This window comes from Eumetopias jubatus, unplaced genomic scaffold (genome assembly GCF_037043125.1).
Source record: "Eumetopias jubatus isolate StellerSeaLion01/CBP00866 unplaced genomic scaffold, mEumJub1_p1.0 scaffold_10, whole genome shotgun sequence".
NCBI classification, from domain to species: Eukaryota; Metazoa; Chordata; class Mammalia; order Carnivora; family Otariidae; genus Eumetopias; species Eumetopias jubatus.
In genome coordinates, this window is record NW_028274816.1 from 54,558,572 (window position 1) to 54,575,520 (window position 16,949).

General features: G+C 58.9%; 1 protein-coding gene across 1 annotated transcript; it reads left to right on the forward strand.

Moving 5' to 3' along the window:
- The first annotated feature begins 1,965 nt into the window (after window positions 1–1,965).
- On the forward strand, window positions 1,966–12,365 carry BCL3 (BCL3 transcription coactivator). Its single transcript, XM_028087941.2, has 9 exons — window positions 1,966–2,351; window positions 4,082–4,235; window positions 9,070–9,178; window positions 9,422–9,626; window positions 9,733–9,821; window positions 10,041–10,118; window positions 10,735–10,902; window positions 11,147–11,264; window positions 11,750–12,365. Exons 1-9 carry the CDS (start codon window positions 2,096–2,098, stop codon window positions 11,935–11,937), a joined length of 1,365 nt encoding a protein of 454 aa, XP_027943742.1. The 5' UTR covers window positions 1,966–2,095; the 3' UTR covers window positions 11,938–12,365.
- Window positions 12,366–16,949: the final 4,584 nt, after the last annotated feature.

Consider the following 16,949-nt stretch of genomic DNA (forward strand, 5'->3'; position numbering starts at 1 on the left):
TGACAAGCCCCGCCCCTCTGGGGCTCAGCTTCCCCTTTTGTGCAGTGGGGTAGTGCTCCATATAGGACCTGTCTGCTGTCCGAGAGTCCCCTCAGGCGAGGTCTGAGTGGATGAGAACACCAGCACCCAAACTTTCCAACCTAATTCCTTCACTTGAAGCTACCCCAACATGGGGAGGCAGGGCATGACGTTGGCCCCATTTGCCAGAAGACCAAACTGAGTCTCAAGACAAAGGACTTGTCTGAGGTCCCACGGGGAGCAAGGAGTGGAGGTGGGATTTGGGCCCAGACCTTGCCCCCAAATGTTTCCCCATTACAGGGGCTAAGGGACCCAGAGAGAGGCAGAAAGGAGAGAAGGGGGAAGGGGTGAGGCCTCTCTCTGCCCACAGCTGCTCTTCAAATCCCTGGTTAACGATCCACTGGGGTGGGGCCGGAGTCCTGGGCAAAGTCCCTTCCTGGGGACCGGGGCCCCACACCGATTTTCAGGGCCCCAGAGAGACGCTGCTAGGGAGACAGAGACACAGACAGAGATTGGGAGACAAAAAGAGAGAGGGGGCGGGGCCGGAGACGGGGAGAGGGAGGCCAGGGATGGATGGAGGGACAGAGTTGCAGAGACAGGGGGAGACACAAAGAGAACCAGGGGGACCTGCGTGCCTCCTGGACAGATCCGGGGTGCAGCCCCCATTCCTCTGCGCCACCCCCCCTCCCAGGTCCCCAAAGCCTCCCCCTTGGCCTCCCGTAACTCGGTGACCGGGACTCAACCCCAGCAACAGCCCCGCCTCAAGGGAAATCCGGGAAAGCCCCGCGCCGCTGGGGTCCCTCCCCGGGGCGGAGAGAAGGGAGGGAGGGGAGGGACCCCGGAAAAGGCCCGCCTCTGCCCCTCCCCGCCCACCGGCTCCAGCCTGCCTCTGAGTCATGCCCCCAACCCGCCCGGCCTGTTCCCCACCCACCAACCCCGCCCGGAGGGGAGGGGATGGTGGGGGAGAAGGGGTAGCCAGACTGCCACCCCCACCCCCACCCCCACCCCAGGCCCGGGCTGTGGTCGCCCTGACTCTGGTCTTGTGTCTCCGCGTCTCTTGCTATCTCTCTGTCTCTCTTTCCCTTGGTCTCTCACAGTCTCTTCGCCCAGAAGTTCGGGCTGGGTGCAGGGATCCCTCAGGGGGAGACACATCCAGTGTTTCTCTGTGCACTTTCCCACCGCACCCCACCCCCAGCGAAGTTCAGACCCACTGTCGGGACACCTGGAGGCAGAGATGGCGACAGGACAGGCAGAGGGACGGTGCCTGGGCACCTGCCGAGAGCAGTCCCTGACCTGGGGGTGTCTTTTTTCCTCCCGCAAAGGAGGAAACGGCTCAGCGAAGGGAAGTGCCTGGTCAAGGTCACCCGGCGAGGAAGTGGGGAGTCGGGACTCGAACCCGCGTCCTAGCGAGCCCAGGGCCTCCTGGAATCCCTCCCTAGGGGAGAGGCTGAGGGCAGACAGCACTCGAGAGACCGAGAGATAGTGAGAGACACAGAGACAGGAGAGACATAGGCAGTGAGAACCGAGACACAGAGATAGAGATACAGGGAGAGGGAGAGAGACCGAGTCCCAGAAAGACACACCTATCCGGACGGGAGAGTCAGAGACAGTCAGAGACTCAGAGATACAGAGAGAGAGAGAGAGACAGTCAGGAAGACCAAAACACTGAGGCAGCGACTGAGAGAGCCCGCACCCGCAGGGGGTGGGGACCCCCGCCGCCTGACCCCGCCTCCTGCCCACCCCCCCTCCGCCGGGGCCCAGCAGCCGGGGGCGCCGCGGGGTCGGGAGGGGGCGGGCGCGGGCGGGGCGCTCGGCGAGCCGCTCCGCGAGGCGGCGGGAGCGGCGGCGGGTCCAGGAAACCCCTGGGGCGGACGGGTGGCCCCGGGGGGTGGGGGGGGAGACGGCGGGGGGGGGCGGGGGCGGGGAGGCGGGCGACCGGTACCGCCCCGGCCGACAAAAGTCCCTTCAGTTCAGCCGGCGGCAGGGGAAGTCCCGGCGCCCGGCGCAGCCACCCTCCCGTGCAGCCGAGCCGAGCCGCGCTCCGGCCGCCCGCTCGGCCGCCGTCTCCGGCGGCCCCATGCCCCGATGCCCCGCGGGGGCCATGGACGAGGGGCCCGTGGACCTGCGCACCCGGCCCAAGGCCGCCGGGCCCCCCGGCGCTGCTCTGCCGCTCCGCAAGCGCCCCCTGCGCGCTCCCTCCCCGGAACCCGCCGCCCCCCGCGGCGCCGCGGGTCCAGTTGTCCCCCCGGATCCCCTAGGCGGCGGCTCCGACTCCCCGGCGGTCCCCGCGGCCCCTCACGGACTGGCCCGGCCAGAGGCTCTTTACTACCAGGGTGAGTGGCTCCCACGGGTCCTGGCCAGGTGGGGGTCAGACAGGGCATAGGGTCCCCGGAGCCACAGAACGGTTCAGGACGCAAATACAGGGGCTCCCAGGGTTCTCCCAGCTGAGAAGCAGGGGGCCAGAATCCAAGGTCCCAAGGACACAGATATGGCATAGTTCCTGGGGAGCTGGGAGGGGGCAGAGCCTGAGGTCCCGGGGACGCGGTTATGGGATCATCAGGGAGCAGTGCCTTGGGACACAGATATGGGGGTCCCAGGACGCTGGGTGTCAGGGGTCCCTGGGGGACAGAGCCCAAAGTCCGAAAGCCACAGAGGTGGGGACCCAGGAGACAGTGCCTAGCCGTGCAGATATGAAAGTCTCCGGGAATCAAGGGGGCAGAGCCTATAGTCCCAAGAACACAGAGTCATAAGCTCTTTAGAACCCGAATATCTCGGATTATGAGGACTCAAGGCTCGGGCCCGAGAAATTGGGGTTCTTGGCATCCAGATACGTGGTGTCAAAGGGAGTCAGGGAAACAGCAACTCGGGTTCTAAGAAGACAGATATTAGGGATGTCAGCATATCAGAATCTCAGGAACCTGGTATCAGGGAAGAGTGGGAATCAGGAGAACAGAGTTGGAGTTTTAAGCACCCCAATATCTGGAATCACAGGGATGCAAGGAAACAGGCCCAGATAATGGGGGTCCTGAGGAGCCAGTAGGACAGAGATCTGGGGCTCTGGGCACCCAGTTATGTATGGTCACACAGGCTCAGGGTCTCATCTGAGGTCAGGAAGTCAGGGGGTCACAAAGTCACGGCTTGGGGAGGGAGGGGTCTAGGAATGGGGGACAGGACTGGGAAATTCTGGGACTGAAGGATTTAGGGCCAAGATGAAGAATTTAGGCAAAAGGCTGCAAGGCACCAAGGCCTGGTACTGGAGATATGAGGACCTGCAAACTTGGGGGTGCACGGATGGGGGCCCCCAAGGATCAGGAGATGACAGAAGGCCAAACACCATTCTCCCCATCCTATCTCAAGGAAGGGGCATCCCCTACCACAGCTGTGCCACATCACCCATCCCTGAGTGACCCCAAAGCTGCACAGAGCCCATGCCTAGTGCTTCCAGATTTTTCCAGTTCCTGCACCTTCCCCCATCAGAGTACGGGCAGTTAGAAAGCCTCAGGGTGTGCATCAGGAGGCCCGCCACTGCCCCCTCCCCTTTCCTGTTCCTTGGATGAGAACCCAGGCCTCAGTTTTCCCCATCTGTGTGATGGGTGGTAATGGCTTCAACCGCTGCCATGGATGGTGTCTGACTCCACTCTTCTCTCCTTCTGACCCACCCTTCTCCCCAACTCTCTACAATCACCCACACCCTACACCTAGTGCTTCATCCATTCTTATCTCCTTCAACCACAAATTTACTCAGCAAATAGGCCCTGGGGTCGGTCCCCCTGGTGGGTGATGATGAGGTTCAGGGCCATGCCCACTAGGAGACGGGGAGTCAGACTAGTGAAGAGAAAAGTGACAACAGTGACCAGGGCTCTCAGGGGATGGTGAAGGGGGAAGCCACCTGAGCCCAGATGGATGTGGAAGGCCAGTTGGTCTTGGGCCTTTATGGCCCGGTATGAAATGCAAAAGGTACCTAGGAAAAGGGGCAGGTGACACAGCAGGTGCGAAGGCCTGGAAGCAGGGGTGGGCTGAGGGTCTGCGGGCTTGGCCTCACCCATGTCCTTTCTCTGTCCAGGACCTTTACTGCCCATATACCCAACCCCAACTATGGGCTCCCTCTTTCCTCTCCTGAACCTGCCTACACCTCTGTACCCCATGGTGTGCTCCATGGAACACCCCTTGTCGGCTGACATCGCTGTGGCCACCCGTGCAGATGAAGACGGAGACACGTGAGTAAAGCACCCCCCCCATAAATGCCAACCCTCCACCCACCTCACCCACCACAACACAGGGCCACTCAGCTTGGGCTTTCGAGTTCTCTCAGCCTGTCCCCACTGCTGGCTGTGACTTGGAGCCTAAGTCTTCTCCCCCTCCCCTGCTCTGTGCCTCAGTTTCCTCTTCTGAAAAATGGGCAGTCTGAGAGCACTTACCTCCTAGGACTCTTCTTGAAGCAGGGGGCTTCAAAATTTTTTATCAAAATCCAAACATGAGAGGGGTGCCTGGCTGGCTCGGTCGGTAGAGCATGCAAGCTCTTAATCTTGGGGTTGTGAGTTCAAGTTCCACGTCGGGTATAGAGATTACTTTTAAAAAATAAAATATCCCTTGGGCGCCTGGGTGGCTCAGTTGGTTAAGTGACTGCCTTCGGCTCAGGTCATGATCCTGGAGTCCTGGGATCGAGTCCCACATCGGGCTCCCTGCTCAGCGGGGAGTCTGCTTCTCCCTCTGACCCTCTTCCCTCTTGTGCTCTCTGGCTCTCATTCTCTCTCTCTCAAATAAATAAATAAAATCTTTAAAAAAAATAAAATAAAATATCCCCTAAGATACCCCAAAATTCTTTTTAAAAAAAAATCCAAACATGTGAAAGATACTTCACTGATTGATTTGTTACGTGAATTATACATGTTAAGCTCTCAGCACTGAGCCTGGTAGGTTATAAGTGCTCAGTAAGTATTAACTAATATTATTGTTATGATTACTTTATGCTAAACCCAGCACACATCCACACATAGAAGCTTGAAATAAAACTTGCACAGAACAAAACAAGAGTCACCCTTACTAGATGGGCTCTACTCTGTATTTTCTATTCTGGTCTGTTTCATGGTCATAGAGGTCAATTAATTTGAGGATCCCTTTAAACTGATTTCACAAAGGGGCGCCTGGGTGGCTCAGTTGGTTAAGCGACTGCCTTCGGCTCAGGTCAGGATCCTGGAGTCCCGGGATCGAGTCCCGCATCGGGCTCCCTGCTCGGCAGGGAGTCTGCCTCTCCCTCTGACCCTCTTCCCTCTTGTGCTCTCTGTCTCTCATTCTCTCCCTCTCAAATAAATAAAATCTAAAAAAAAAAAAAAATAAAAAATAAACTGATTTCACAAATCCCATAGTTTATCCCCTGCGGTTGGGAGAACGTGCCCTTGAGGCTGCTGAAAACCCCTGCAGGGGAAGGGTCAGCTCTGTGCCTAGCACACAGTAAGCACTCAACACCCTTCACCATGCCAATTATTATTTTATCCACCCAGGTTTGAATTTCAGCTGGCCACTTTCTCGCCCCTCTCTGCCAGAGTTTCCCCCTGTAAAAACAAGAACTATAAGCATGTGAAAGTCTGTGAGGCAGACCAGAGATCGCCTCTATAAAGTGCCTATCTGGGAATTGTAGGGTTGGAAAGGACAGGCTCAGGGCTGCAGAAAATGGGGCGGGGGGAGGCCTCCATCACTGGCCAACTTGGTGACTTTACATCCCTGAGCCTCGATGCCCCTTTCTGGAAATCGGGGCTCATCTCGGACCTACCAAAATTAGGATTCAGTGCAATGATGTACACACGCAGAGAACATACAATAGGGCCAGGCACACAGTAGGTCCTTCACACAGGGGAGTGGGGCAGGGGGTGTTCTCACAGAGCTCCCCAGGGGCTTCTGGGCCATTCTGTGAGTCTAAGCAGGAGAAAGTGCCTGAGAAATCTAAAAGGCTGAATAAAACTAGTTCCCTCCCACTCTGGGTACCTCTGGGGTCATCTGCGAAATAATTTGTATCTGCCCCCAGGGATGATTTGTTTGCAGCCTGCGAATGCAGGGTGCAGAAGGCGACCTGGCACACCAGTCTCAAATCCTGCGCCCCACCCGCCCTCCCCCGCTCTCCCCCCTCTCCCCCCTCTCCCCCCTCCCCTCCAAAGCAAACACTTCAGCCTCAGCTGCCTGTTGGGGGAAATCCCTTCCCGCAGAACTTGACCGCAGCCCAGCTGCTCTGCCTCCCCCACGTCAGCAGCCGTCACTCACTCGCAGCCTCCCCCTCCTGGCGTTCAGTCTAACCTTAACCCCTTCCGCTGGGGCCAAGACTTTACCGGAATGGACAGCTGGCTAGCCTAGGGGTGGGGGAGGGAGACACGCTAAGTCTGGGTCCCCAAAGCAGCCAAGCTTAGTTGGGAGCCTGGACTTCTAGGGACTCAAGAGAGCAAGAATCTCGGGGCATCTGGACCCTCAAGAGGTCAGGCACCGGGAAGCTAGAGATCTCGGTCTGCGAGGGGGGGGGTGTTCTGAGTCCCAGAGAGCAGACGTTGGGGTACTGTATTCCTTGACCCCTGGGGGATTAAGGAACAGGGTATACAGAGCAGCTTGGGGATCTATAACTCACAGGGACTGGGGAAGCTGGTATCCGCAAAGAGTTAGGGCACACCGTATAACCGGGTCCTATGAGATCTCAGGGGTGGTCGCCGGGATCTGGGGAGAGCGAACCAGCTGGAGTCTGAGCCCTGAAGGGTGGAGTTCCAGAGGGGCCCCTAGGCTGGAAAACTTGGGGTCCTTCCCCCCAGGGAAGCTTGGGTCTCTTTGGTTGGCCTCCCTCCTGCTCCACCCCACGCGAGGATGGAAGTGGGGGTGCCGGGGGTGGCCGGGGTAGATCCCCGGCGGGAGGCTTCCCTCCCCCGGGAGCAGGAAGCGGAGCCCCGCCCAGCAGACCTGTTACTGGAAGTCCGAGGGCTGGGCCGCCCCTCCCGTCCCCACTTCCTCCAGCCCCGCCCCACCCCCTGCAGCCCGCGCGTTTATGGGAACTCAGGCCTGGACGGTTTCTCTGAAATCATTCGCTCCCTCTGCCCTCGCTTAACCCCGCCCGCCCCGAGAGGGACCCAGGCCAGGCTTCCTGGGAGATGAAGGGAGGGAAGGGAGCCCTTCTCCGGGCCGCACCCCACCGCATCCCTCCCCCCCCGCCCCGGCCCAGGTCCGGCCCCTCCCCCAACATTTTCCTTTTAAATTTGGCTTTCACGGATCGGGATCTCCGGGTTCAGCATTTCACCTGCAGAGCTCCTGTGGGGAGGTGGGCGCTACCGTACGGAGGAGAAAACCCGAGGGCCACGTGACTTTGGTCTAGCACACACAGCTAGGGAGGGTTGCAGCCTAATCTGCACCCCTGGCCTGCTTAGCCCCGAAAAGCCACCACCACCCCCGGGGAGAGGGGGGTGAGGTTGCTGCAGGATCTCTCCACCGGCACCAGAGCACTTAAGGGAGCTGGTTTATCGTGTGGATTTTGGAAGCACATCCCACAGTGGGGAGAACCACTGTTCACCTGCCTTAGCAAGGCTCTAGTTAGTAAGAGGCAGTGGTGGGTTAGAAAGTCGTTGCTCCAGTAAATGGACGTCAAGGGAACGTTGTGCAGCTTGTGTGTATGCAGTCACCCTTGTAAGCTCAGTGCTAATGTCCCCCCCCAACACACACACACACACACACACACACACAGAGTCATCCCAGACTGCCCCCTCAACTCTAAATGGCTCTTCCAGGTTGGGGGCTGTGGGAAGGATCCGAAGGGTATTGGGAAGCAGGACTGAGCAGAAATTGGGCTGCTGGGAGTCTCAGCAGGGCCTTAGCTGCCCCACAGGGACTGGAGCAGCTGCAGCGGCCTTTAGAGTGGGGCCAGAAGGCTAGGCCCTCTATGCCAGCACTGACAGGTCACTGGATGCCATGGGATGGCAGCTGCCCCTGCTCATGACCCAGGCAAGCAGTGCTTTTCAGCGGAGGATAATTCCCAGAGAGAGCTGAGAGCGGACAACCTTCCCAGAAGCTGGGGGAGAGAGTCCTTCAGTGTGGAAGGGGGGATCTGGGTCGCACAGCCCCGGGTGTCCAGAACAATGACCCCATCCGCGTACATCCCACCTCCCCTCTGGGCAAAAATCCCTCCAAATAGATGCTCTGGGGTTAGAGGCTGAGCGTGACTTGCAGTGACAACTGCTGAAGAGAACTTCCCACTCAGGTCACAGATGAGCAAGCCAGGGCAGGACGAGAGAGGTGGGAGCACACTCGCCAGCCTCAAGGATGGCCAGGGATCACTGCCATGGATTCCTTTATTCAGGGCATGCTTGTGGAGCAACTGCTGTCAGCCCCAGCCGCGCTCCGGGGCACGGGGCAGGGACCAAAGCAGACAAAACGCCCTGCCCAGGTGGCGCTGACATTCTAGAAGGGGAGATTCAGACAGGAAACAAAGCAAACTGTACAATGTCGGGTGATGATGTGGAGGAAAATTAAGCGGGGGGGGGGGGAGGGGAGTGAGCCGTGGCCACACCATTCCGGCAGAGGCCCAAATGCGGGGAGCAAGTCGTGCAGATGATCTGGGGGATGACTGTTCCAGACAGAAGGAACAGCCAGTGCAAAGGCTCTGGGAGGCAAGTAAGCATGCTTGTTCTGTTTGAGGCACGGCAAGGAAGCCAAGCAGAGCAAAGAGAGCAGTTGGAGAAGAAGCCAAAGGGATTGAAGAGGGGGAGGCAAGATCACAGAGGGCCTGTTTGGCCCTGATTCCGAGGGTTCTGAGCAGAGGAGGGACCTGACCTGATTGAGGTTGCAAAAGGGTCTCTCTGGCTGCTATGTGGGAGACAGACAGCAGGACAGGGGTGGAAGGAAGCAGGGAACAGCCCAGGAGGGAGGAGATGGTGGCTGAACCAGGAAGGAGAGAATGAGGGTCAGGAAAAGTGGCTGGATTCTGTATACGCTTCCAAAGTACCTGGCACGTGTTCGACTTGGCACCACGGAGTGTATGGGGGTAAGAGGTGACCAGCCCCTAATGCTTGTGATCCCCCCCATCCCCAGGCCACTCCACATTGCCGTGGTGCAGGGCAATCTGGCAGCTGTGCATGGGCTGGTCAGCCTCTTCCAGCATGGCGGCCGGGAGCTGGATATCTACAACAACCTCCGACAGGTGAGCCTGGCGGCCTGGATCTTATGGAAGAGAGGCCTGAGGGTCTGGACTCCTGAGTCCTAGGAGCTGAGGGGTCCTGAGGAGCTGGTGGGGGGCGGCCGGCAGGGGGGAGCCTTACTCTTGAATCTGATCGGAGGACTGACTCCAGATTTCTGGTCCCGGGATAAGACTGGAGCTCGGGGTCACGACTGGGACGCAGGGCAGGGCACAGGTCCCTCACAGTCTCCGTGCCCCCCCCCCCAGACACCGCTGCACCTGGCAGTGATCACCACATTGCCATCCGTGGTCCGGCTGCTAGTGATGGCTGGTGCCAGCCCCATGGCACTGGACCGCCATGGCCAGACAGCAGCCCACCTGGCGTGTGAGCACCGCAGCCCGACCTGCCTGCGGGCCCTGCTGGACAGCGCGGCCCCGGGCACCGTGGACCTGGAGGCCCGCAATTACGACGGTGAGCCCCTACCCCGGCGCCGGGTGGGGCTGTCTGGCAAGACCTGAGGTCTTTCCGGGGCTCCAAAGCCCCAGCCCCAGGTTAACTGAGTCTTCCTGTACCTCAGGGCTCACTGCCCTGCACGTGGCCGTGAACATGGAGTGCCCCGAAGCTGTGCTGCTCTTGCTGGAGCGGGGTGCCGACATCGACGCGGTGGTGAGCAGGCGCGGGCCGGGAGTGGGGCCAAGAGGAGCTGGGGGGCGGGGGCGGGACCCCCCAAGAGGCGGCGCTTGCGTGGGAGACGGCGCGAGTGGGTGGGGTGGGGCTTCAAGTATCTAACCCGATTGAGATGCTGGACCAAGCTGCTGGGATATTGGCCGCCAGCTGATTGGGCAGAGCTTGGAGAGGCTCAAAGACCTTCCCTCCTTTCTGCAGGACATTAAAAGCGGTCGCTCCCCGCTCATCCACGCAGTGGAAAACAACAGCCTTAGTATGGTGCAGCTGCTGCTGCAGGTGGGTACGGCCCCGGCCCTTGGCCTCTCGCCCACCCTTTCCTCCAGCACCAGCCCAGCAGTCGCTCCGTCCCTGGCTTCCAGCTCGGGCTCCCGCTCTTGCTCCGCTTCCAGATCTGTCCCTTCCTTCTAGGCCTCGTTATGTCAACCCTATGCCTCACCCCCAAGGCCGCCCTCTTGTCCCGGGACTTCTCCCTTTCCTCCCCCATCCCCAGAATGAGCCGGGCCCGGCGCAGACTGCCTTGCTCACCCTGCCTTCCCGCTTTGGCCCCTTACGCGTCCTGCCCCTTCCGCCCCGCCTCGACCCTGGACCTTTCCTTTCTCTGACTCCGCCCCTACTTCGGCGGGCCGGGACCGCGGGCCGATCAGCCGGAGTCCAGCCCGGGGTGATCAGCCCGCCAGCCCAGTCCCGCTCCGGCCCACCTTGGGTTCTGGCTTCCACCCTTCTGTCACCCACCCCGGATCTGGTCCCGCGTCCGGGCCACCAGCCTGCGTCCCCCGCCCTCCGCTCGGACCCCATCCCGGCCCCGCCCCTCCTCTGGCCCCGCCCCATCCACCGCCCCGGCGCGGGTCCGGCGCGGCGGCGGCCGTCCTGACGCGTCCCTCCCACCCCGCAGCACGGCGCCAACGTGAACGCTCAGATGTACTCCGGCAGCTCGGCGCTGCACTCGGCGTCTGGCCGTGGGCTCCTCCCGCTCGTGCGCACGCTGGTCCGCAGCGGCGCCGACAGTGGCCTCAAGAACTGCCACAACGACACGCCGCTCATGGTGGCGCGCAGCCGCCGGGTGAGTGTGCGCGCTGGGAGGGCCGGTGTCCGAGCGCCGGCCCGCGTGGATGCGACACCTCGGTGCGCGCGCGTGTCTGTGCCGGTGCGCGGGGAGGGGGAGGAAGCGGGGCAGCCTGTGGGTCCCAGCGAGCTCTGACAGGGGACATGGAGGCACGAAGCAGACCCCGTGCACGACGAGAACGGAGAGAGGGAGAGCAGTGTGGGCAGGAGTAGCCGGGTGGTGACCCCCCAGCTTCCCACAGGTCATCGACATCCTGAGGGGGAAGGCGACCCGGCCTGCTCCTGCATCACAGCCAGAGCCCTCGCCGGAACGCAGTACCACCACCTCCCCTGAGAGCAGCAGCCTCCTCAGCTCCAACGGTGAGAACCGGGCTCCCCCGGACCCTCCGGGCCCCCAGCCCCTGCTCCTCCAGCCCCTCCAGGCCCCAGCCCCTGCTCCCCTAGAACCCTCCAAGGCCCCCAGCCCCGCCTGGGCCAGAGCCCTCCAGGCCTCCAGCGCCTCCTCCCCCAGAACCTTCCAGGCCCCTAGCCGCTCCTCCCCCAGGACCCTCCAGGCCCCCAGCCCCTGCTCCCCCAGAACCCTCCAGGCCCCAGCCCCTGCTCCTCCAGCCCCTCCAGGCCCCAGCCCCTGCTCCCCCAGAACCCTCCAGGCCCCCAGCCCCTGCTACCCCAGAACCTTCCAGGCCCCCAGCCCCTGCTCCCCCAGAACCCTCTAGGCCCCCAGCCCCTGCTCCCCCAGAACCTTCCAGGCCCCTGTGCCCTCCTCCAGACCCCCAGAGAGGGCCGGGCCAGTTGGGTCTGGATCCCGTGGCTCATGACGCCCACCCCCCGTCTTCTTCCCACAGGTCTCCTTTCTGCATCACCCTCCTCCTCGCCCTCCCAGTCTCCCCCCAAGGACCCACCTGGATTCCCCATGGCTCCCCCCAGTTTCTTCCTTCCTCCCTCATCTCCACCTGCCTTCCTGCCCTTCGCTGGGGTCCTCCGAGCCCCTGGCCGGCCGGTGCCCCCCTCCCCAGCTCCAGGAGGCAGCTGAGAGGGATGGGGGGGCAGATCTCAGACTCCTGCGGAGGGACCTCCCTGCCCTGTGGGGTCAACCCTCCTAGAAACTGTGAAGACCTCACTCTGCCCCCCCCCTTCAGGACCAGGATTTGCACAGAGGCACAGGCATCTACCCATAAGCCCCTTCTTCTGAGCAAAGAGATTCTCCGGCCTGGTCGCCCACCCAGGACTCTCACCCCTATCATTCTCAGGCACCAGTCCCCTGTCTGGAATTCCACCCAAATTCCTTCTGCTCCCCCACCCCGCCAGAGCTGGTGGAACCAGGGAATAGTCACTCCTCTCCCCTCCTCCACCCGGATGGACGAGGAGGGGGAGATGGGCCGAAGACAGGCACTGATAACAATGTAAATTATTAGGCATTTTGGTTGGATTTCTTTTGTAATAAACTATTTTTGTACCATACCCGGGCTGGGCTGGGCCTCTTTCATGGGAAGGCCTGGAGGAAGTGCACTCGAGTGCGCACAGCTGTTCATCGCTCGCCAGCTGACCCCAGGAGTGACCTTGTGAGTCTCCGGCTGAGGATGACACGTGTGGGTGACTCTGGGACTTCTAGTGTGTTCCTTCTGTTTTGTCACTGTGCCATCGTTTGTGGGGACGATACACGCGTGTGACATCTTTGTGGGGGACCCTTTTGGATTCCATAGTGACCCTGGCTGTCTGCATGCGTGTGTGTTTCTGAGGTTCCTGGGTCCCTGGGGTAACGCAGCTGACTGTCAGGTGACTGATGGTCTCGGGGCCCGTGTGTGCGTGTGCAGCAGTTGTGAGCGTTCCCAACATTGAAACCTGTGGTCACCCTGTGACTATTGGTATGTGACTGCCTCACTCGGCGTGCCACGTTTTCTATTCGGTGATTCCAGGCCCCCGCTGACATACTAGGTTTGGGTTTTGACTCTGTGAATGTGTGACTTAGGTATCACTCAGGGTTTGCCTTCATTTTCTGTCACCCCTGTCACAAAGCACCACCCATTTAGCAGCTTAAAACAACTGATTGATTCACTTACGGTTCTAGAGGGCAGAAGTCCAAAATCAGTTTCACTGGCCCAATGTCAAGGTGTCAGCAGGGCTGGTTCCTTTCTGAAGCTCTAGGGGAGAGTCCATCCCCTTGCCTCTGCCAGATTCTAGAGGCACGCGCGCTCCTTGTCTCATGGTCCCTTCCATCACTCTGACCTCTTGCTTCTATCTGCACTCCTTCTTTGTTTCTTTAAAGATTTTATTTACTTATTTGAGAGAGAGAGAGAGAGAGCAGGCGGAGGGGCAGAGGGAGGGACAGAATCTCAAGCAGACTCTGTGCTGAGCACAGAGCCTAATGTGGGGCTCGATCTCACGACCCCGAGATCATGACCTGAGCCAGAATCAAGAGTTAGATGCTCAACCCCATGAGCCACCCAGGTGCCCCTCTCTCTGCATTTCTACCGGGATCTCCCGCCTCCCTCTTAGAAGGGGGACCCTGCGATTATACTGGACCCACCCGGATAATCCAAGTTTCTCTCCACATCGTGGCCCTTTTGCCATTTAAAGTCACTTCTACAAGATTGCAGGGATTAGAACATAAGTAGCGTTGAGAGCCTTTATTCAGCCAACCCCAGGCTTCAATCCGAGAAGCAACGTTACTAGGAGGTGGGTATATGGATAAGAGACTTGTTAAGGGGATCAGAGCATCGGGAAAGGAAGATGGATGGACGGTGGGGGAGACCAAGGGCAAGCTGGAACCCCCAAGGGAGGACTCGAACCCCCATTGGTCCCCACTGCCCCCAACCTTGATGAAAGCGGTGTCCTGTGGGAAAAGCTGGCAACCGTGGTTCCATTCTATTGGTGCATGACCATGTGTGTGTTTACTTCTGAGTAATGGTGACTTTTTTTTTAAATGGGGGCCTCCCTGAACCTCTGGCTCTTCGTCTGTCTTGGCCACTGTGATATTTCTGCTGCCACCACTCCATGACACGTTGTATCTTTGGGGCCAACTGCCTTAACGTCTTCCTGGGAGACAAAGTTGGGTCCCCCGGACTTAGCTGGCTCTACGTCTTGGTGTGTGTTTGTGACCACGTGCCGCTGTTTCTGAACCTACGCTGGGCCACAGTGTCCCTGCCGGGGCCTCACCTTGGAGGGTCCACTGGACTAAGGTCCTAAGGGCTGCTGTCACAAACGGCCACAATCCAGGGGGCGTAAAACAATGGGCCGTTATCCTCTTGTAGTTCTATAGGCCAGGAGTCCGAAATCAAGTGGTCAGCAGGGCCACGCTCCCTCCAAAGGCTCCGTGCCCCTTCTAGCAGCTGCTGGCCCCCTGCGCTCCGGGGCTATAGCTACAACCCTCTCTTCCCCCCCAACCCCCCCACCCCCCCATCTTCATGTGGCCTCTCCTTCTTGTGTCTCCTTCAGGGGTCTGGGTCTCCTCTCTGTCTCCTGTAAGGACACGGGGTGGGGGGGGGGTCAGTGGATTTAGGGCCCACCTAGATAATCCAGGATGATCTCATCTTGAGATCCTTCCCTTGATCGTATCTGCAAACACCTTCTTTCCAAATAAGGGCACGTTCACAAGTTCTAGGGGTTAGGATGGGGCCGTATTTTTAAGGGGGGAGGGGCCCACATTCAACCCCCTACGGAGGGTTACTGTTGGGCCCCACAAACAGCGGTGCATGAGAACTTCCCGTATGATAAGCCCCCCGCGCATGTAAAGCCACGCACAATGACCGTCTCTCCAGCAGACCGTGAGCTCTGGGAGGGCAGTGCCAGGCGTCCTTCCCTGCAGCCCCCCGACCCACAGCAGCCAGCACACTGCCTGGCCCAGAGCAGACCCTTGAGAAGTGATGGCCTAGGGAATGAGCCTCCTCCACCCCCAACCCTAGCCCCCACGTCATGGCATTCATGATTCTCTGTGGCTGCGTCTGGTCCCACGTCACCCTGTGTGACCCGTTTGAGGGTACAAACAGAAATATAGGAGCGCCTGGGTGGCTCAAGGCACTTAAGCATCTGCCTTCAGCTCAGGTCATGTTCTCAGGGTCCTGGGATCGAGCCCCTCATCTGACTCCCTGCACAGCAGAGAGTCTGCTTCTCCCTCTCCCTCTCCTCCTCTCCCCTGCCCATGCTCTCTCTCTCTGTCAAATAAGTAAATACAATCTTAAAAAATAATAATAAATGCAAATATTAGTAGCCGTTTATTGGCCATGACAGCACCCATATTCCAGATGAGAAAACTGAGAACCAGAGAGAGCAAACCTCCCGTCCAAGCCCAGGTCTATGCCTCCAAAGCCCATGCTCGTAATCACGGGGCCCTGTCGCCATGCAAGAAAACTCGTGCGTGGTTGTATCTATTTTAATTGTGCACACCAGGCCTTGTGTGCCCCTGGAAAGGATAAAAAGTGGGTGTCTCATCGAGAGTGTAGGCCCTGGAGTCAGAACTGAGTTCGAGTCCTGCCCTTCCATTTCCTGGCTGGATCACCTTCATCAGGTGACGCCACGGCCCTAAGCCGGTTTCCTCCTCTGTGGAAAGGAGGCATAATAACGGCGTTCACCTTGCCAGTCTGTTGTGAAGATTTTTTTTTTTAAGATCTTAAAATCCGAGCGGAAGGCAGATGCTTAATCCACTGAGGCGCCCAGGTGCCCCTGTCGTGAGGACTGAATTGTGTAGAGTGCTTACAACAGCGTGGTGCTGAGAAAGAACTTGATAAACGGGAAGTGCTGTGGTTATCATCTGGGAATTGGTTTTGAGGGTGGCCAGGTAGCGGGAAGGAAGAGGATGGGACCTATTCTTTGTCTTGATGGAAAAATGAGGTAATGACGTCCTAGCTGAGGTGTGTGTATTAGCTAGACTTTTCATTCAGCTGTTCTGACAAAAACTAAAAAAAATAGAGTGGCTTAAATAAGATGGAAGTCGATTTTTCTCTCATGTCAGGGTCCAGTTAACACACCCAGGGCTGGAATAGTAGCTTGAGAATGTGGGAGATCCAGACTCCTACCTTGCTGCTCGGCTGCCTTCACCACACATTCGTACCCTGTGGTCCAAGATGGTTGCTCCAGGGCCCACCATCACATCCACATCCCAACCATTGAGAACAAAAAAGAAAGGCAGGTGTACGCCCCTGCCCTTTAAGCTACAACCCAGAAATTATACATATCACATTCTTTTGCCTAGAACTTAGTCATATGGCCACAGCTATCACAAGGGAGACTGGGAAATGTCATTTTATCTGGGCAGCATATACCCAGCTAAAATTCTGAGGCTCTGTTATAGAAAGAAGAGGGGAGAAGGGTAACTAAGGGACAGCGTATCTGTCACACCGGGGCTCTGCTACCAAATGGCTATGTGACCCTGGGTGAAATGAGTGTACCATCCTGAGCCTCAGCTTCCTCGTTGGCAAAATGGGATTAACACTGGCCACTCAGGGTTGCGTTGATGAGGAATTTTTTTTTTTTTTGAGAGAGAGAGAGAGAAAGAGAGAGCAGAAGTGGAGAGAGAGGCTAAGGGAGAAGGAGAAGCAGACTCCCCGCTGAGCAGGGAGCCCGACTCGGGGCTCAATCCCAGGACCCTGAGATCATGATCTGAGCTGAAATCAAGAGTCGGATACCCAACCGACTGAGCCACCCAGGCGTCCCGAGTTGAAGAGGATTTAACAAGACCGTGGGTGCTTAGCACAGGGCCTGGCCCATTATCAGCCTGGAGCGTGTCTGTTGGGAATCTCTTCATCCTTGTGAGTCCAGGCTGTGGGTCTTTGTGTGTGAGAAACTATCCCCGGGTTCAAGAGCTGAACCCGGCCCTGACCTTGGTAAGTTACTTCTCTAAAACAAAGGATCTGGCTTCTCCACACATGGAAATTCCCTCTCAGCCTCCTGACCTTGGGACTGGGCGCGTGCGTGTCCTTACACACCCATCCCCCTTACACATCCCTCCCCCTTCCCCTGCAGAAGGGCAGACGCCTAGGATCGGGGAGGAGGCCCATAGACAGGGTCTCCAGCCCCACCCCCCCCAGACCTCACAGAATTAAGCACACA